At 41.8% G+C, this 20,274-nt stretch overlaps 1 protein-coding gene across 1 annotated transcript in view; it reads left to right on the top strand.

The window, feature by feature from the left end:
- The window catches only part of LOC308085977 (uncharacterized protein), a gene marked incomplete at its 3' end in the record, with an annotated part of 29,889 nt that overhangs the window by 5,418 nt on the left and 4,197 nt on the right, over window positions 1–20,274 (top strand). The window contains exons 4-9 of the mRNA XM_080429294.1: window positions 9,486–9,647; window positions 10,303–10,425; window positions 12,086–12,243; window positions 18,443–18,545; window positions 19,739–19,858; window positions 20,017–20,055. Of these exons, the coding sequence (XP_080285420.1) occupies window positions 9,486–9,647; window positions 10,303–10,425; window positions 12,086–12,243; window positions 18,443–18,545; window positions 19,739–19,858; window positions 20,017–20,055 (705 nt within the window). The remainder of the gene's footprint in view (window positions 1–9,485; window positions 9,648–10,302; window positions 10,426–12,085; window positions 12,244–18,442; window positions 18,546–19,738; window positions 19,859–20,016; window positions 20,056–20,274) is intronic.

Genomic DNA, 20,274 nt, shown 5'->3' with positions numbered 1-20,274 from the left:
TAATATATTAGAAGCTTTTAATTGATCGATGTCACCATGGACCACATACTGTAGGCTACACTGTAAAAAAAAAAAAAAACACTGTAAAAAAAAAAAAAAAATCAAAAGGGCATGCTTGCTTGTCCAGAGGGCTCTAAGGGCATGCTTGCTTGTCCAGAGGGCTCTAGCACCACCTAAAGTCTATCTGTGCACGTCCCCGGGCTTTTCCAACGATCTAAAACTAAAGCCACAGTTCTTGATCAGGGGGCAGGGCTGTAGTCTCGTGTCTCGCTTTGTTTAGGCTACAAATAATCGTGGAGATCCAAGAAGTTGCATCAATCAGTTATCATATTTATTTTTACCTGAAATAAATATGAGCACACAATGCGTCGCATGGCAATGCATTGTGAGCTTGTAGATCGGCTATTTTCAAATGGCCGAAATGTATGGCTGAAGCTGAAGTGTGTTTTGTGATAATACTCAAACTGTCACAACTTGCTATTTATAAACATACTAATATTGTTAACTTATTCATCAAAGTTATTGACAGACAACGACGAGTTATAATCACATATTAGTTTATTTAAATAGTCAGCCAATAACACAAGCTGAAACAGACCGCTGCAGGTCTGCCTAGGATTTTACAGGATTCAGGGTGTCTTTATACATGAGATGAATGTCGTCACAGTGTAATCCAAGTACATTCATTAACGTTATTCGTAGAACAATTTACCCATCTGAGAGCTTTGACCTTTCCAAGTCCATGTCACATTGACTGGTCAAACCGGGAACCCCTGTCTTACATTTGCCAGTTCTTGTCTATAAGTAACCTGTTGACTTTAGGCTGGGATATCCTAAGGTGCTTGTTCAAGTTATGACCGATATAATAAAACACTCTTGACGACGTTCTTTAACTGCAGAGGTTGTTGTGTTTATTTGGCTTCTCTCGTAGACACACAGCTGTGTTGTTTTCGTAGCATACATGGAATGAATACTTCCGGCGCATGCGCGCCCAATACAGTCTGGTCTTAAAGACACACACACACAATTGTACTTTCAGTACATTCATTCACATGACATCTCCCCTTCTTTGAGTCAGAGACAGTGTATACTGTTGAATACAAAATTAGTGCCGTGTCCTCTCAAACGAGCAAATAATCTGAGCTCTTAGCAGTGCAAGGTAATACTGTAACTACAATATCAATCAGTTCCCTTTTTCAAAATGAACCAACAAGAGAAAATAGAAAAGTGCCATTAATCAAGGTGCTATAATAACAAAACAATACTTCCTTTCCCCCTGTTTTTTTTTTCTTCTTTTTTTTTAACAGAGAGAAAGTCACAGGGTATGGGGTAGACAACCCAGTCACCTCTATAGCTGCCGGAGGTTATTCTGCTCCATTGAGGCAAGCCACATGATTAACACACAAAGTCAGTAAACCTTTCTGGTGGACGGATGACTCTGCCCCTGGAAGTCACCTGAGCTGGTTCTGGAAGACGATTCGCAGGCCCCGCCGGGACAGTCTCACGAACAGGGGAAACAGGCTCCCTAGCAGGTGACACGGCCCCTCTGACAGGTGAACTCGGAGGTGTAAGCTGGGGTGGTGATGGTTGCTCGCTCGCCTGCATGTCCTCTGCCACTCCAGGAAGGAATGTAGGTCGTAGGTGGCGCCTGTTTCTCCGCAAGGTCCCGTGGTCCGTCTGGATCAGATAGGACCTCGGAGCTGAGTGTGGATGCTGAACCGTTGCTGCTGTCGTCCAGCCGGACTCACCGTCGAGTTTCACTGCCACGCTCTGCCCTGGGCTGAGAGGTGGAAGTGCTCTGGCACCGTAGCGTCGGTTGTAAGCATGCCTGTAGCTCCTTTTTGCCCTGGCGTCAGCTTCACGCACCTTAGCGAAGTTGGGCCACACAGGCAACAGCACTTTATCGACTGTAGGCACCGTCGTCTTGATCTGGCGGCCCATCATCAGCTGCGCAGGACTGGCACCCGTGGCTTGTATTGGTGTAGCTCTGTAGCTCATGAGAGCCAGAAACGGGTCATCCTGCCGTAGAATCCTCTTTGCCGTCTGCACTGCTCTCTCAGCCCCACCGTTGGCTTGAGGGTAGTGAGGACAAGAGGTGATGAGCTTAAAGTCATATGTCACAGTGAAACTCTCAAACATTTTGCTCGTGAACTGTTTGGCATTATCAGTGTGAAGCTCATCTGGACAACCCCACCTGGCGAAGATATTTTTCAGACGAGCAATTGTGGTCTCACTCTTCATGTCTGGTAGATGAGCTATTTCTATGTAGCGAGAATAATAGTCAACAACTACCAAGTAGTTTTCCTTCTCATACTCACAGATGTCCGCCCCGATCGTCTGCCAGGGCCTCTGTGGTAGTGGCATTGTAATCAGAGGCTCCTTCCTCTGTGTAGGTCTGACTCGCATGCACTCGGGACATTTTGTCACCAGTTCCTGGATCTCTCTCTCCAGCCCAGGCCACCACACACTCATGCGTGCCCGTTCTCTGCACTTGGTGATGCCCTGGTGCCCGTCATGCAAACGGTTGAGTATTTCTTTCCTCATACTGTGAGGAATCACGATGCGGTCTCCGTACAGCACGAGACCCTTTGATATCGACAGGCTGTTACTGCAGTGGTGATATGCTTTGCTTTGTGCTGGTACACTGCTCACGTACTTCGGCCATCCCTCTGTGATCAGTCTGCTCACCACCAGAAGGTCGTGGTCCACGCTCGTTTCCTGCTTGATCCGGTCCAGTTTGGATGGTGACACTGGCCACGCTGCATGAGCTGCGTCCTCGAACACTGAAACATCAGAGGTTAATTCAGACACTTCACTCGGAATTACAGATAATGGCTGCCTGGAAAGTGTGTCAGCTACTGTCAGGGTTTTCTCAGGCACGTACTCTGCAATGGGGTTGTACTTCATCAGACGCATCAGCAATCTTTGGCACCGCAGGGGAACTCTATCGAGGTCCTTGTTGTTGATCAGAGGGACCAGCGGTTTGTGTTCTGTATGGACTGTGAAGCTGTCTAGGCCATAAAGGTACGTGGAAAATCTTTCACAGGCCCAGACAGCAGCTAGACACTCCTTCTCTATTTGCGCGTAGCGCTTCTCAGCATCAGTTAGTGTCCTTGAACAGAATGCTACTGGTTTCAGTCCATCTGAGTGTCTCTGTAGCAGTACACTGCCCAGCCCGTAGCTGCTTGCATCTGAACTCACTATTGTAGGTTTGTTTACATCATAGAATGCTAGTGTAGGTGCGGTGGAGAGGAGTTGCTTTACCTTGCGGAATGCGTTGTCTTGTGCTGCGTCCCACATCTACACAGCCTCGCACTTCAGCAGGTCGTTGAGTGGCTTTATCACTTCTGATAAATTAGGCAAGAAGCGCCCGAGATAATGGACCATGCCTAGGAACCTTCTTAAGCCCGGCACGTCACTTGGTGACTGTAGCTCTGTGATGGCGCTTACTTTTGAGGGGTCAGGCTGGATGCCCTCACTGTCAATTCGATGCCCCAAGTAGCTCAGCTGCTTTTGGCGCAGGAAGCACTTCCTGTCATTGAGCTTTAGACCTGCGCTCTCCAGGATACGCAGAACATTCTGGAGTCTCTCCTCGTGCTCCTTATCATCTGTACCATGGACAAGGATGTCGTCCATGTACACCTCTACTCCCTCTTGGCCTCTGAACAGCACTGACATTTCTCTCTGAAAGATCTCCGGTGCACTGGAGATCCCGAAAGGAAGCCGCTTGAAAAAGAATCTACCCACTGGGGTGATGAATGTGGTCAGTTTAGCTGTTTCTCTCTCTAGTGGAATTTGCCAGAAGCCGCTTGCCGCGTCGAGCAGGGAGAACACTCGAGACTCTGCCAGTTTTGGCAATATGTCATCTATGGTGGGCAGAACAAATCTCTCCCTCTTCACAGCCGTGTTTAGTCGTTTCAGATCAACACAGATCCTCACCTCACCACTTTTCTTGGGGACTGGAACTATGGGAGCACACCACTCTGTTGGCTCACTGATCTCCTCTATGACGCCGCACATGAGCATCCTCTCCAGCTCCGTCTTGACTTTGGGAAGCAGAGGAGCAGACACTCTCCTCGCTGTGTTAATGCTGTATGGGACAGCATCGTCCCGCAGGCGTATTTTTACAGGTTTTATTTTTAAGAGGCCCAGATCCGCCCCGAATGTGCTCTGAACCTCCTCCACTCTCTTTACTAGTCCCATTGCCACCGCAACATTACGGCCTAACAGGTTGCTGCCATTAGCTGTCTTGATCACATGGATGTTGAACTTATATTGCCGGCCTTTGTACTTGGATATGTTAGTGAACAGTCCTAGACATTCAAGCCTACCTCCGGGGCTGTCAAAAGCTGTGGAGTCACTGGATAACTGGGGCAGGTGTTTGAGCTGATGGTAGGTGTCATCCGAAATCACACTGGCATCTGCACCAGTGTCAATTTTGAAGGTGACAGGAGTTTCACAGACGTTCAGTTTAACAGTCCATGGCCTATTGGAATCTGTCACGTAGAGGTATTTTGTTTTTATCTCACCAAGGAAGTGTCCTTCACTGTAATTGTCATCCTGCTGCTCCATTGTTGTCAGCTCATTCACTCTTGCAGAGCGGCACACGACGGCAAAGTGCCCAATCTTCTGACAGTGTCTGCATTTTGCTTGCCTGGCTGGACACTGGACACTGGAGCACTTAGTTTCTGTAGCACCACCATCGCGATGCCCTGCTGCTTGGAAGTCGCCACTGCCCCGTCCTCTGTTTTGTTGGAAAGGCACAGCGCGCGCATTGTGTCTGACCTCACTCAGGAATGTAGCATCTCCGCAGTTACAACAACTGTGTGCGACCTCACTGAGGAATGCTGCATCCCCCGAGACAGCTTTAGCCTGTAGGCTAACTTGCCCCTTTATCTGCTCAGACTGTCTCACCATCTCAACGGCCTTCTCCAGCGTCAGATCTGCCATTAATTGCAGTCTCTCTGACATGTCTTTATCCAGGATTCCTATCACCAGTTTATCCCGAATATTTTCGATCTTCACCGGACCAAACTGGCAGGTCTCGGCCAGCTCGTAGAGCGTCCGGATGTATTCCTCCGCAGACTCGCCCCTCTTTTGCGAGCGGAGGTAAAAACGAGCACGTTCGTGGATAATGTTCACTTTCGGAATGAAATAATTATTCAATTTGTCCAACACAGTGTTATAGTCATTATTGTCCTCTCCTTCTTCATCGCCCACCCCTACCTCGAAATGCAACGTGTTGAAAACTTGCTCAGCCTCCTTTCCGAGCACATATAACAACGTGCTAACCTGCACAGCTCCATCCTCCTGGTTTAGCTTCGTGGCTAGCCGGTAGCGCTGGAACCGTTGCCTCCACTCCGGCCACAGTTCTGGGCGGGTGAAATCAAAGTTGTCGGGAGGGCTAAACTTGGCCATCTTCACTGGTTTACTTCTGACACCATGTTCAAGTTATGACCGATATAATAAAACACTCTTGACGACGTTCTTTAACTGCAGAGGTTGTTGTGTTTATTTGGCTTCTCTCGTAGACACACAGCTGTGTTGTTTTCGTAGCATACATGGAATGAATACTTCCGGCGCATGCGCGCCCAATACAGTCTGGTCTTAAAGACACACACACACAATTGTACTTTCAGTACATTCATTCACATGACAGTGCTGTCTCACCATTCATGCATCTTAACTCGTGTGTTTAGGTTCTTATTACTGTGGTGGTCCGTGTATTTTGCAATGAGTCTTTCACAACTCCAGGTATGATATTACATTAGCTTGCTCAGAAGTGGGTGAAAGTTCAGACTGACCAATGTCTCCTCTTCATACTGTTTTGCTGTGTCACTGTACCTCTACTAGTTAGCCTAGTAGTGCAGGGCCTTCCTTACTATTATGACATATTGAGGGCCAATTATCAGATAATCAATATATATAATACATAATTTATTAACATACCCTCCTTCCTGAGATATAATTCTCAGGAGATACGATTATATATATGTTGCATGTTGCATCTCATTAGCACTTGTGCACCATGTTTCCATGGTTTAGCATTAAAAACGTTTCCCTACTTTTAATAACTGCTGTTCTTACTTTGGACTCCTTGCACTTTCTGGTGGACACAAATTCACTGCTTTCAGGCTGTCCGGTTTCATAGTTTGAACCACAGGCAGTTTGGGAAAAACCGGCTTTTGACTTTTAACATATCTAAATTACTTAGTTTTGATGTTATTATTATTACAATTCTGTTTATTTTATCATTTCATATCCTAATACTTTTGATATTACAATATCTTGTGCACACTGTACTCACGATCTCACATTGGATGTAAATATTTTATTTTAAAATTGACCTACTCTGACAGCGTCCTTTACATCTGAGGGCTGTTTGAAGACTCTTGGCACCTTTGTTCTATTGGGATGCAGTCTAGGAGAGAGAGAAACAGAGAAAACGTTACCTATGTCCCCAATACACCTCATATGTATCATAAGTTTGTCTACTTGGATATACTTAAATTTGTCTGGGGGTCTTAAACTTCTTTCTTCGTTGGTTGGTGGCTTTCTAAACAAACCAAAAACAAACGTCAGACAGTTACTCTTTAGCTTCTTTCAAATATGTCTAAAAATGTTGTATTGGACATCAATTATTTTCAACTTTGATCTTATTTGTACCGTCCCTCTGACCCAGGCTTTCTAGAGGACAGAGAGAGAGAGAGAGTTACTACCATTATGTTGTACTATCATACTTGTTAATATTGACAGTTTTCAGTCATATCAATGAATCTATCAATTTTTTACATTAAAACCTGCATAGAGTTCATCTATATTCTATTAATATATATAGACTCAAGTGTCTTTTTCCTTGGCTCTTTTCCCGGAAATGCCAATGGTGTCTTAATTTCGCTGGGCCTGATCAAATTGTTATGTGGCAAAGTTCCCGGAAATAACTCAACTATTTTGAGTTCTTACAGACAGCTCCTAGACTAATACACAATATAACATACTAACATACTAAAATAATACTGTGGATTATGGAGACATTTGAATGGAGTCTTGATCGGGGATGCGCTATACCTTCTCTGATTGTGTCAGTCAGTGCGACATGTGGTTCGCGGCCCCGACCAGAGCGGCTTAGAGTGGCAGGCGGTCCTTGAGTAAATCTGTAATTAGTTACTTTACACCACTGTCGATTGGTCTATCCAGCTCAAGTCTGTATCATGTCATTAATCGCGGGGTAGAAGATAAAAAAAACATGTAGGTACATTTCTATTATCACACAAACCCTCCAGCCGCCATGAATAAAATACCAAACAAACACAATTTAAATAACTTTATGAGGTTCAAACGAATTAACCATGCGTATCTTTGCGCTGCCAAGGAACATATTTATGTCAGTCTGTAACAGACAGTAACACACACAGTGGTGTAAAGTACATTTACTCAAGTACAATTTTGATGTATTTTTACTTTCCAGGAGTATTTACAATTTTCAGTACTTTTACTTCTACTCCACTACATCTCAGAGGCAAATATTATACTTTGACTCCGCTACAATTATTTGAAAACTTTAGCCACTAGTTACTATTTAGATTATTTTTTACAAAACTCACATTAACCACTTCACCCCTATAATATAGCCTACATTTCAGCCATTCGAAAATAGCAGATCTACAAGCTCACATATCTTGTAGATCTGCTATTTTTTAAAGTATTTGTGTATATATATTTGTATACATGTCATACAGAAAACTTGCGAAATGGGACATTCTGCATAATGAGTAGCCTACTTTCTACTTTTGGTACTTTAAGTACATTTTGATACCAATATTTCTGAACTTTTACTTTTTTAAATTCCGGACTTTTACTTGTAACAGAGTATTGATACTTTTACTTAAGTAAAAAATGTGAATACTACTGACTGAAAATCTTCAACCTTTTTGTGTGGCAACCCATGTGTCAAAATTTTTAAGAGATTTTAAAGTGTCACTTTTAAGTAATTAGTGGTTATTATTAAACAAGGCTCTTTTATTGCTACTTTTAACGTTTTAAAGGATCATATGTAAGTAAAGCCTGTAAGTAAATCCTGATAAAAGTATAAAACTCCCAAAATCCATCAGAATACTGGAAATTACATCTACTCTGTTAGTATCATCTACCCGCCCTGCAAAACAAGCTCACAATGTGTTGCAATGCCACCATTGTGAGCTTGTAGATCGGATATTTTCAAAAACATTTGAGAAAATGTGAAAAACCTGGAATATTTTTGCAATCATTTTAACACCACAAATATTATGGTGGTCCCTGGACTAACCTCGTGGTTGGACATGGACTTACAGTCAGTGGGAAAAGTATTCACATGTTTTACTTAAGTAAATTAGTAACTGAAGTCTTAATATAATTGTAGTGGAGTAAAAATGACAATATTTGCCTCTGAGGTATAGTGGAGTAGAAGTAAAAGTACTGAAAATGGGAAATACTCCAGTAAAGTAAAAAATCACACCCTGTGTGAAGTGGGCGGTGTCTTACTAGCTAATCACAATACTGAATGGAGTCAACCAATCATGTACAAAAGATAAATACATTTATTGAAACACTCTTTATGATGGACGAAACCATAACTTGAAAAAAACAATTACTTGGTTTTTTTCAAGTTATGGTTACTTATATAGGGCTATGCACATGTGTCATGTGACACTGGCCAATCACAGTCCTGAATAGACTGTGATTGGCCAATCACAGCGCAGGATAATTCTACTAATTTCCTGGGCCCAGATCACAGCTCAGGAAAATGTACATTTTTCCAAATCTCACTTATAGGGGCGGTTTCACCGCCCAAAAATACCTCAAAATTGTACAGTAGGCTACTTGAGTAAATATACTTAGTTACTGATATGAAGCATAGGATCAGCTACCCTTGATAAAGATATTATATGACAGATGATCTTCTTGTGATCCAAGGCTAAGGAGCAGCATACAGATATAGGGCTACTATAAGCCTAGATACTTCTGGCAATACCACTCTATTTCATTTATAACACTTGCACTATGTGTCGTCGTCCCCCCCACACACACACACACACACACACACACACACACACACACACACACACACACACACACACACACACACACACACACACACACACACACACACACACACACGTAGCCTAATCCCCTGAACACTGGGCACTATTTTATATATTATTATATTATATATATTATTATTATTATTATTATTATTATTATTATTATTATTACCCTTATTATCATATTTTATATTTATATTATTTTTTACAAATGAGGTGCCAAATACTTACAGTAAAATATTTTAGTTATTACATTTAAGGCCCAAAATGTCTATAAATTACTACAAAACCTGTGATCGCCAGTCATTTTGGGGATAAAGTTGAATGGTAATTGTAGGTCTGATAATAATGTACTGGCCATGTTCAAATCATGTATACTTTACATTATTTCCCAACTTTTTCCAGGAGGACAGGAACTGTTCCAGAAAGTAGGAGACAGTGTTCTCCTGAGCCCAGACATTTCCTCTGTGAAAGGGCCAATCACCAGCATAGAATGGAAACATAATGGAAACCTGGCCTTCCTTGTGTTGGAAGGAGGGGAGAGTGAACCCTATCGTCAGTTCAAAGGTATATTGACACAATGTGTCTCTTTGTTTTGAATCAAGGGAATAACATGGGCAGAAAAAAGTTACCTTAGATTAGTGGTTAGTTATGAATAAAAACATTAAACCCTGGCTAGTAATGTTTGAGTGAGTCTTTACCCATTCATTCAGGGGGACGCATCTGTCATTTTAGATTTATTTGGCAGATCTACAAGCTCAGAGCGCGGCACTCGGCACAGCGCTATGAGCTTCTATAGTTCTTCTATATATTCTGTAGATCTGCTATTTCTGACAAATCGTGAAAATGTGTGCAAATCTTTGAATACATATTTTTTAAAGCGAACATTTGTAACTCAAATATTTGCTTCTGGGGGTCCCTGGAACAAAATAGTTTACAAATGTTCGCTTTGAAAATATACGCATTTAAAGATTTGCAAAAATGTTCACAATTTAAAAAATAAATACCAGATATACAAGCCCATAGCTGCACTATGAGCTTGTGTATCTGCTATTTTTTTAATAGCCAAAGAAATCTAAAATGACACAAGATGCGTTCCCTGATTGAATGGGTTAATTACCTGAACAACTGCTGTCAACATGGACTTGAGTAAGGCACATACTGTAGCCCTTTTATATACTTCACCATAAGATGGCCTAACCATGTCAATGCATCCCTCTAGGGCAGACCCTGAACGTCAGCACTGCAGAGTTGATGCTCACAGGTTTGACAGCAAACTTCAGCGGCAAGTATGAAGTGGAGGTCAATGGAAAACCAGTCTACAGCACGCTCCTTAAAGTCATATGTAAGTAGTGATATTATGTATAAAACTAGTTTAGGTTGATCAGTCTACAGCACGCTCCTTAAAGTCATGTGTAAGTAGTGATATTATGTATAAAACTAGTTTAGGCTGATCATTTGTTGAGGTGAAATACACTTTATTTACTTCACCCATTTTCAACCTTACCCTCATATGATTGATGGCAAGTAGACTTGTGTCTACTTGCTCTGTGTCTCAGAGGTGGGCTTTGGACAGTTCAGAAACCTACCAGTGACATCATCAGTGGTAATTCCAAACTTTAACTCCAGGCTTTCTCTTCTATTCCTAGAAAGTTAGCACGCTGAAATACTAGAAGGCACTGTTCTTGCATCAGTTAAAAAAACACGTTTTAAATTTAATTAATCTTCTGTGTTTGTTTTTGCTATATAAGTTATTGTCTGACACCAATAAAACCTTTTTTTGGGACACTTTGAAGGAGGCGGGGAAGATATTTCAACGTTTCATGTTTTTTTATGTTTTTTAAATTAATGCCCTACTTCGTCATACTACAGTGTCACACACAAGTATCTAAAATAGTCCATCTACAAGCTCACAACACGATGCAATGCAACACATTGAGAGCTTGGAGATCTACTATTTTCAGTATTTCTGAACACCAACTCCCACTGACTAATGCCCAAGGCCTCTTATGGGCACAGCAGCAAAGGCAGCGGCAGCATTGGACTGAGCTGAGGTTGCAAGGGAAGCCTGCATGTCTCCCTGCTGCGGACCATTCTGTCTCTCACTCTGTGTTCAAAAAAGGTTGCTTTAGACGAATGCATTGTTGTCTTTACTCTGAAAGCGAGGTTGCAGGTTTTACCATCTAAACTTAACCTCTCCATCTGGTTTCCAGGCAACCATGCTCCTCATTGTATACATCATGGTCATGAACAAATAGCTGAAACCATGTCCCACATCTTAAATGGGTGCCATGTATACAGGGGACTCTACATAAGTAGGCATGACAGAATAGTGGATTTGATATCAAAAGATATCACTTCTATTTTCAGGTCCTCCATCATGCTGTATAAGCATTCTACTGTGAAGCCGAGCATGTTTAGCCTGTGTAATGATGATTCTGTGTTCTCTAACATTTCAGCTAACACCCCTGATGTCATTGTTGTTATTGAAAACCATAGGGAGGTGTTCATTCGCGAGGTCGGCTGTACTTTTGATTACAGCTTAGAGGAAGCCTTCCTAACCAAAGTGCTAAAATATCATCAGCTAGACTAGAGCAGAGTGTGTGTGTGTGTGTGTGTGTGTGTGTGTGTGTGTGCACGTGCACGTGCGTATAACTATTAGAATCAGTGTTGATTTCGTGTTGATTTGTCATTTTATGTTTGGTTGCGTGTGGCTGTTGCGCTCTGAAAATAGCAGATCTACAAGCTTGTAGATCGGCTATTTTCAGCATGCAACAAAGTGTAAAATCTGCCATTACGACGCCATCAAGGCACCGCCAAACTACATTTAGGTCGACTAAATAAACTGTAGATTTAGTCGACTAAAACTAGACAAAAACTAAAACATTTCAGATGACTAAAATATGACTGAAAGTAAATGGAATTTTATTCAAAAGACTATTGACTAAAACAAAAACATAAATTTGCTGTCAAAATCAACACTGATTCGAATGTCTTCCCAACAGCTCCTGTGTCCAAGCCCACAGTATACTGGAGATGTGATGAGGGACTGACCAGCTGTGTTCTGAGCTGTGATGGAGACATCACAACCCAGGACCAGGTCGACTGGATGAGAGACGACAAGAAGGAGACACACTTACCAAAACAGCTTAAGATTACCAAGGTACGGGCTAGGCCTGGGCAATATGGACAAAGTCAAATATCACACGATTGTTTTTGACCAAATATATATATGCTGTGATTTCTTTTTACTTTTTCAAAAATGTTCAAAAATAGTGGATCTACAAGCTCTCAGCACGTCCCGATGCAGCTATTATTAGATATTTTTGAGAATGTCTCCCTATCATGTGACACTGTACCCAAACTGGGAAGGGCACTTTTAACTTTTTGACTGCCAGGAATTCATTTATTCATTCATCCGCCGCCACCAGCGTTTTTACTAATGTTCTGAGACCCACAAAAAATGTCAAAGAAGATGTAAACAACAGATGTCTGGGGGAAGGGTCTCTTCCATCACCTGGAAAAGAAAAATTGTAACCGCGATCTTCTGTTCTTTATGTAGCAGGGGGGGGGGGCTTTTGAAGGGAATAATAGTAATAAAATATACAATGCCTACTAGACTACACCACCTTTTTCTAGAAGGAAGGTCTTCTTTAATGCACAGGTTTGTGTAACCAAGGATGAGAGCATGGAAATAAGACAGAATGATTTTAAAAAGGCTGTTTGTTCTTTTTTCTTCTGTAAATAAAGTATTAAAACTTTTAAAATACACGCTAGACTAAAACCCAGCAATCATAAATAACCGAACACATCCCACTGAGCATTTTTCGGGCTATTAGACGTCTAAAATACGTCTAAGGGCTAGGCTAAAACGTGGTTATAATTGGTCTAACGTTGAAAGTTTTTTAGCGGTCTAGGCTTAGCCTAGACGTTGATTAGCTGTTTTTTAAGCGTCTATTTATAGACCGTCTATATTATAGCCGTTGAAATGATGACTATAATATAGACGTCTATATACAGACTCTTAAAAAACAGCTAATCAACGTCTAGGCTAAGCTTAGACCGCTAAAACAATTTCACTGTTAGACCAATTATAACCCGGTTTTAGAGGGAGGTCTAATAGCCGACTATGGCTCAGTGTAGAGCCCTGCGCGGGAGTATTTTCTTAATCCCGCTCCCGTCTGCTCCCGTTGGTTTTTTGACCACTCCCGCACGTTCCTGCATTGATTCTTTTTCTGACCGCCCGCAGTTAATTACTGACCGCCGCTCCCTCCCGCAAGAAAAAAAAAATCCCATTTTGTCCCGCGTCATCCCGCGGGTTCGTTTAACATTTACTCCCGCAGCATCCCGCTGATTAATTTCATCATTAAATGATAAAATGAACCCGCGGGATGATGAAAGATTTAGTACCGTATCATCCCGCGGGTTAATTTTATCATTAAATGACCAAATGAACCCGCGGGATGATACGCTAAAACCCGCAATATTTCCATTGAGATCGAAAAACATTACATACAGAAAAAGAATGAGAGAGCGAGAGATAGAAAGAGAGGCCGTCTCACGGCCATATAAGGACAGCAACAATATTATATTATTCACATACCTGTCTCCTCTGCATTTGATAAAGTTTTTATAACAAGTAAAGCACGAACAGTGACCACACAAACACATGACATAACTTGGGCAAGTTTGGCTTATTTTTATTAGCCTATAAAACAAACAGAACAAGCAGGCCTTGGCTTGTTGAACAAGGCAGGCTACAAAATACAAATAGGCCTATAGGCCTAATGAGTTTAATATAACACAACGTTATGCCTATATGAAATTAAGCCTAAGAAGACTCAAACTTATTTTTAAAGGCTAGAACATTCTTATTTGGCTGTTAAAAGCCTCAGCCTTTTGGGCTTACACAAAAACAACCAAATCACAGTAGGCACCGCTACACACACACAGTCACACAGCTGTGCAAATATCAGTAGGCTACAAAAACAATTCTCAGCAGCTTTAAGTTAACTGTGCCACGCACAAGTTTCTGAATAAAATAAAACATACATTCAAACGTAGCCTATATGTTCAAAACAGACTGTTCAAGACGAGTGCAAATAGACATAAGGCAATAAGAACATGAAATAAACGAACTTAACGAGCATAATACTGTTTCAAAGTCAACCACAGCTATTCTGCGCAAGAGATTGCTGTGGAGGAAGAGAATATTGCTGATGGACTGCGATCCCAGGCCTGTGCGTCTTTCTTCTAATATGCGTCCACAGACACTAAATGCCCTTTCTGAGGGCGCACTAGAAGCAGGGATGCTGAGGATGAATCGTGCCAGTTTTGAGAGCGCAGGAAAGCGAGATTTGTTGAAACTCCACCACAGAAGAACGCTGTCTGGGTCTGGGTTGTCCGAGAGGCGGCTGCTGATATATTCCGTAATTTCATCGTCCACAGTGTTTTTGTCTGAACTAGTGCATGTTGTGTCGTCTTCCCATTCGGCAAATTTGTCTGCTTGCTTTTTGGCTGGTTGTGGCTCATCCTCTCTTTGGATTGGAATAATTGTTTTATTAGTAGTACACTAATAGGCCTGGCTTTTCCATACATACATAAAAAGGGCAACTTTTTACAAGACTACAAATAGGTTAACAAATTAACATAGGCCTAATATTCAATATCATATAGTCTAGCCTATATTTAAATAATTCATATTACATACTTTTGATAACGACGTCTCTTGCATCTGGGCTCAGCATCCGTAGCAATCGCATTTTAGGCGTCAGGAATGTTGCAATCCTAAACATCATGTGTTTGGTGTATTTTCTGATGTGCCCATCAGTTCTTGCAGGCGGGAGACACACACTTTGGCGACTTCAGAGAGCAAGGGTGACGTTGTGTGCGCTTGGCAATGTTCAATGAGTCTAAAGGACCATGGCAGCGCAAATGCAGCGGTTGTGGACTTGTCTCCCTCGAGATCATTTGTAGCATCCTTGAATAACTTGAGGAAGTTAACCACTGTTTCCAATGCGTCTGCACTGATCTGCACAATTCTGGCATATGGATTGTTGGCCAACAGTAATGCGGAGACCACCTCGTGCTGTTCCCGTATGGAATCCAGCATCTCATAATTTGAATTCCATCGGGTCTCGATGGATTGCTTAAAGGGATACTTCACTTTCACATAAAATAAACATTTAAAAAATATATTAAAAATAAATGAAAAAAGTAATGGAAAAATCACGGCCCCCTCACGCATTAGAGTGTCCTACTAATGTGTGAGGGGGCCTTTATTTTGCCATAACTTCTTTCATTTTTTTAAAATATTTATTTTTAATGTTTATTTTATGTGAAAGTGAAGTATCCCTTTAAGTGATTTCGTCAAGCTGTTCTGCTGACCTGAATGCTTGAAATAAGTGACCAATTTCTTTGAACTAGTCAACAGTTCAGACAGCTCGGGTGTTTTGGCCAGCACAGCTGGTGCAAATGCACTTGACAGGATGACATTTAGGATGTGTGCGTTGCAGTTTAGCCTGGTGTATGGGGCTTTCAGGGCAGCAATGATGTTGGCTCCGCGGTCAGTGACGAACACAACACGGCCAACCAACAGTGACGTACGTGTCTATTCCAAACGCACCGAGTTTCTGGAACAGCAGGTTCTTGATGTTGTCTCCTGTTTTGGATACACCATCTTCAAAGGGAGCCGCAAATAACACCCTCGACACAAGCCCAAAGTCATTGTCAGTGTAATGGATTGTGGCTGAAATGAACGAGGTTTTGTGGTAATCCTAGGTCCAAATATCGGTTGTGATGGCACATCCATACGTTTCAATGAAGGGATTAATTTACGCGGCCACGGTCGCCTGCAGGTCTTTTGCATCACTTAAACTTTCAACGTGTCTGGATACCGTGGTTGGATGAGGCAGGACGTCTTTTACATTGAATCTGCCATGTTTAGCAGCTGCATTAACAAAGTGCTGAACAATGTCAACAAAGCCGTTCCCAGCGACTATATCAAATGGCCTAATGTCTCTACAACAAAGTGCAACACATTTCTGGATAGTATCCTGTTTCACCGTTGGAGGAAGCACTTTGTCTTTGAAGACGAGCTTGGTTTGACCGGGCAATGTTGCGCAGGTATGCCTCCTTAACCCAGAAGTACCAGATCTGTGGCTGTCATAGACTAACGCTTTTTTGCATTTGTTGCAACAAGCGAACTCCAGTTCGTTTCCATTTTTGTCTGTAACAATTGAGAAACTTGGCCATATGACTTTCCCTGCTTTTCTTTTAATGTGTAATCTCCAGCTTTGATTTTCTTCTCCACTTCGTTTGTTGACTTTTTTTTTGCTGCTGCTGTTCCGCCATTTTGCTACTGTGTGTGTGTGTGTGTGTGTGTGTGTGTGTGTGTGTGTGTGTGTGTGTGTGTGTGTGTGTGTGTGTGTGTGTGTGTGTGTGTGTGTGTGTGTGCTGGTCCGCCTCCACCCACACTGTTCATTCATTCGATTCGTGCTTAGGTGCGTTACGTCATCCGGTTTACTGCGGGACGGTGCGGGATTTTGCGGGCCCCGCAGGTTTTATTTTTACCGCCTTTTCCCGACCGCGGGTGTTTAAATACCGCCCGCGCCCGCAAGATTTGCGTTGGGTCCTGCGGGTACCGCGGGATCCCTCTCCCGATGCAGTGCTCTAGCTCAGTGGGACAATACCATTGGGATGGCGTAACAGAGGAGGAGAAGGAGCACAGCAACATGGAACTAGACGCGTCGCAATTCAGGGCAATTGCAGAGTGTGGTTGCGCCGACGCGATTCGCGGGTCGGTGCCGCCGGGACCCGAGTAATACGCTGGGAGGAATACCGTCGGAGGCTGCGGCAATTACATTGTCACGTCACTCCTGAGATCACTTGCTTTTCATTTTGAGAGGATTGATCCCCCAAAAATCATGTTTTTGCATAAAACGGTTACGTTTTGGGCATTTGTGGCGCCCTCTATGGGTCAAAGTGGAAATTATTTTGGGGATTCGTTGAGTAAACCACCCTCGACATGTGATTCAAATTTGGGATTGACCGGACGTTTCGTTCGTGATTTGTAGCATTTTTGGTAAAACGGGCCCCTCCCACTAACTTTGGAAGCCATTTACGGACGAACGGTAAGGACTATCAAAATGCCGTTTGGATATGTTTATCGCATGGGCCCAGAGATCATGTGTACCGATTTTTGTTAAATTTGGACAAGATATATGGGAGGAGGAGCTAAAAGTGTGTTTTGAAGAAAATTCAAAATGGCGGAAAATCTATCCTGACGCAAATGGGCGTGGCCTATATGGGGAGATGCGTCATGACCCAAGAAATCTAGGGAAAAAGACATTTTGATTTTACGACCTACGGTTCAAGAGTTATAGGCCAAAACGTAAAGGGGGCTGTTATAGCGCCACCATGTGGCCGATTAGTGTAATTATTATATCAATAATTTCGGACTAAATTAGGAACCTCCCCTCCAAATCTGGTAACTCTAGCTCTTACGGTTTCTGAGAAAAAAATACTTGAATTTGAGTTTTTGCACTTTTCCATTAAAGTGGATGGGGAAATTTAATGCACTAATAAATCAATATCAATAAAACTATGCAACCAATCTCTTAGCCTTATACAAGCACACGATTCCCGGTGAGGCCGGTCATTTTGACATATGGCACTAAATTGGGAAAAATAAACTGTGGGAGGAGAGACGATCTAAACTATTGTTTATCTACAATAATAATAAAGCCGGAGGATTACTATAGTCTGGTTGCCCTGTTAGGGCAACCACACTAATAAGGACATACTTTTTACCATAACATACTAATTCACCAGGCGGCCAATATGCCGATACATTTAGAAAAGCCATGCCTTCCAGCTCTTGTCCTCCTCAGGTACGCCAACCTTACAGCAAGCTAGGGGATCCCCTGAATGAAAGCAGCCCAGCCCTTTTATCTCCTGTGACAATAAACCCCACCCTTAATTTGAAACAAGGAGCACCTGGCTGATGTTGCCATAGTAACAGGTCTACCTGGTTACATTTAGTTATTGGCATTTGAATATGACTTGTTTTCACCACAAACGCAATCTTGGAAAATAAATCAGAGATAAATGTTTTTTATAAATCTGATAACGTTAGAGCGGACAGGCTGGAATTTGTTTAGCTCACGTGATTTCCGGGTGTATTCTTCTTCGTGCGTCCCAGGATCAGTCACAGGTTGCGGAAGAGCGCCCTCTATCGTAATCACTGAAAACACCAAATGACGTCTATGGAAGTCAATGGCAGTGAAGCGTTGGATTTTAAATGACTTCTATGGACCTCACCTCAATGGCAGTCAATGTGTTAACTATTGAATTGTTCCCAGGAGAGAGATGCAGACTACAAAGAGTTCAGTTGTGTTCTGGTGAACCGGGTCAGTGAGGAGAGCAGTAAACCTGTTATCAACCCTCTGAGCAAAGCTCCTCCTGGTGAGTTCAATTCACCACTGAAACTAGACATCACTCACATATAGCAACCTTGTATCTCCATATTTCAAATAAAATCAAACTTTATTTATAGAGCACATTTAAAACAACTGAGATTGACCGAAGTGCTGTACAGAGTAAAACAAACAATCAAAACAAAGGCATATATATATACATGTACATGTACACATAGTGTCATCATTAGCACAAAACATAATATCATTGATTTGGGTTCCCAGATTGCTGTCGGGCAGAAACCTATTATCACCATTTTCTAACTTTTTGTGTTTTTTTTTGTAAATAAACGCCCTACTTGATCGTACTACAGCATCAGATCTACAAGCTCGAAACATTGCGTTTTGAGCTTATAGATCTGCTACTTTTGCTGTTTCTGAATTTGAATCATGAAAAGTTAAGGTCATTACACACCAGCGATTATGCGAATATACTCAAAATTCGACTCCGGTCCAAATAAATAAAAGACGCTGCTTTTTAGCGGAAAAGACGCTTTTCCGCTATTTCGCTTTTTCGCTCACTAATGTGGAATCTTGCATTGACTTTATAAGTTGTTTTTTTTTAAACGTATTTGCATGAAGAAAGTGCCCCCGGTGTGTAAGTTGGTTGTCCATTATTATGTCCTGCACTAACATGGAAATAATGTTTGCTCAATTTACCTATAACTGTCAACTTGAACTGTGGTCCTAAGCAACATATTGTAAAAAACAACAACATACAGCTTGATGTGAACGACTACGTCAGATTATCATTTCATCATAAAGTCTTCATCCACATGTGAAGCTGTTTCTACTCTGGACTCACAACAAAGCAGAAGTCTTTTTCAGGCTCCTTGATGAGCAAATGTACATTTATGTATTAATAAATGTACATTTATTTATTTACTTATTAATGAATGTACATTTATTTATTTAATTATTAATAAATGTACATTTATTTATTTAATTATTAATAAATGTACATTTATTTATTTATTTAATTATTGATAAATGTACATTTATCCAGAGTGACTTACTGTACCATACAGGACACATGGCTGTTAATGGAGACCAGACAGGAATCAAACCTGTGAGCTTTGGGCCACGAGACAGTGCCTTAAACCATTTTAACATTATACCACAGAATTGATTGATTCATTATAATGTTATATAACAGTTGTGATATGACTCACTGTCTTTCAGAGGATAAGATTCAGAGAGGACCAACTGTAGGAGTGATTGTAGGGATTGTTATAACAGTGAACATCATCTTAGTGTCAGCAATACTGGGATATTTATACTGGAAAAAGAAGAAGCAAACTAGTAAGTCTTAAACTAATTTGTTAATGTATATATATTTTTTCAAATGCATATTTGACATATCCATACATCTATGTATCTACAATGATAACAATGTGAAGATGTAAATGATTAGTGTCTCCATACTGACCTCTCACTGTCTCACATCTCAACCTTTACAGAACGAGACAAAGCCACAGCCTCCATCATATGTCAAGGAGGTAAGAGTGTGTGTGTGTGTGTGTGTGTGTGTGTGTGTGTGTGTGTGTGTGTGTGTGTGTGTGTGTGTGTGTGTGTGTGTGTGTGTGTGTGTGTGTGTGTGTACAGTACACACACACACACACACACACACACACACACACACACACACACACACACACACACACACACACACACACACGAATCACAGAATATGACGTGTCCATGTGTACTATTATTAC

The sequence above is a fragment of the Gymnoscopelus braueri genome (assembly GCF_963280865.1).
Source record: "Gymnoscopelus braueri genome assembly, chromosome: 5".
In the NCBI taxonomy this organism is placed as follows: domain Eukaryota; kingdom Metazoa; phylum Chordata; class Actinopteri; order Myctophiformes; family Myctophidae; genus Gymnoscopelus; species Gymnoscopelus braueri.
This window is presented reverse-complemented; position numbering and strand designations above follow the sequence as displayed.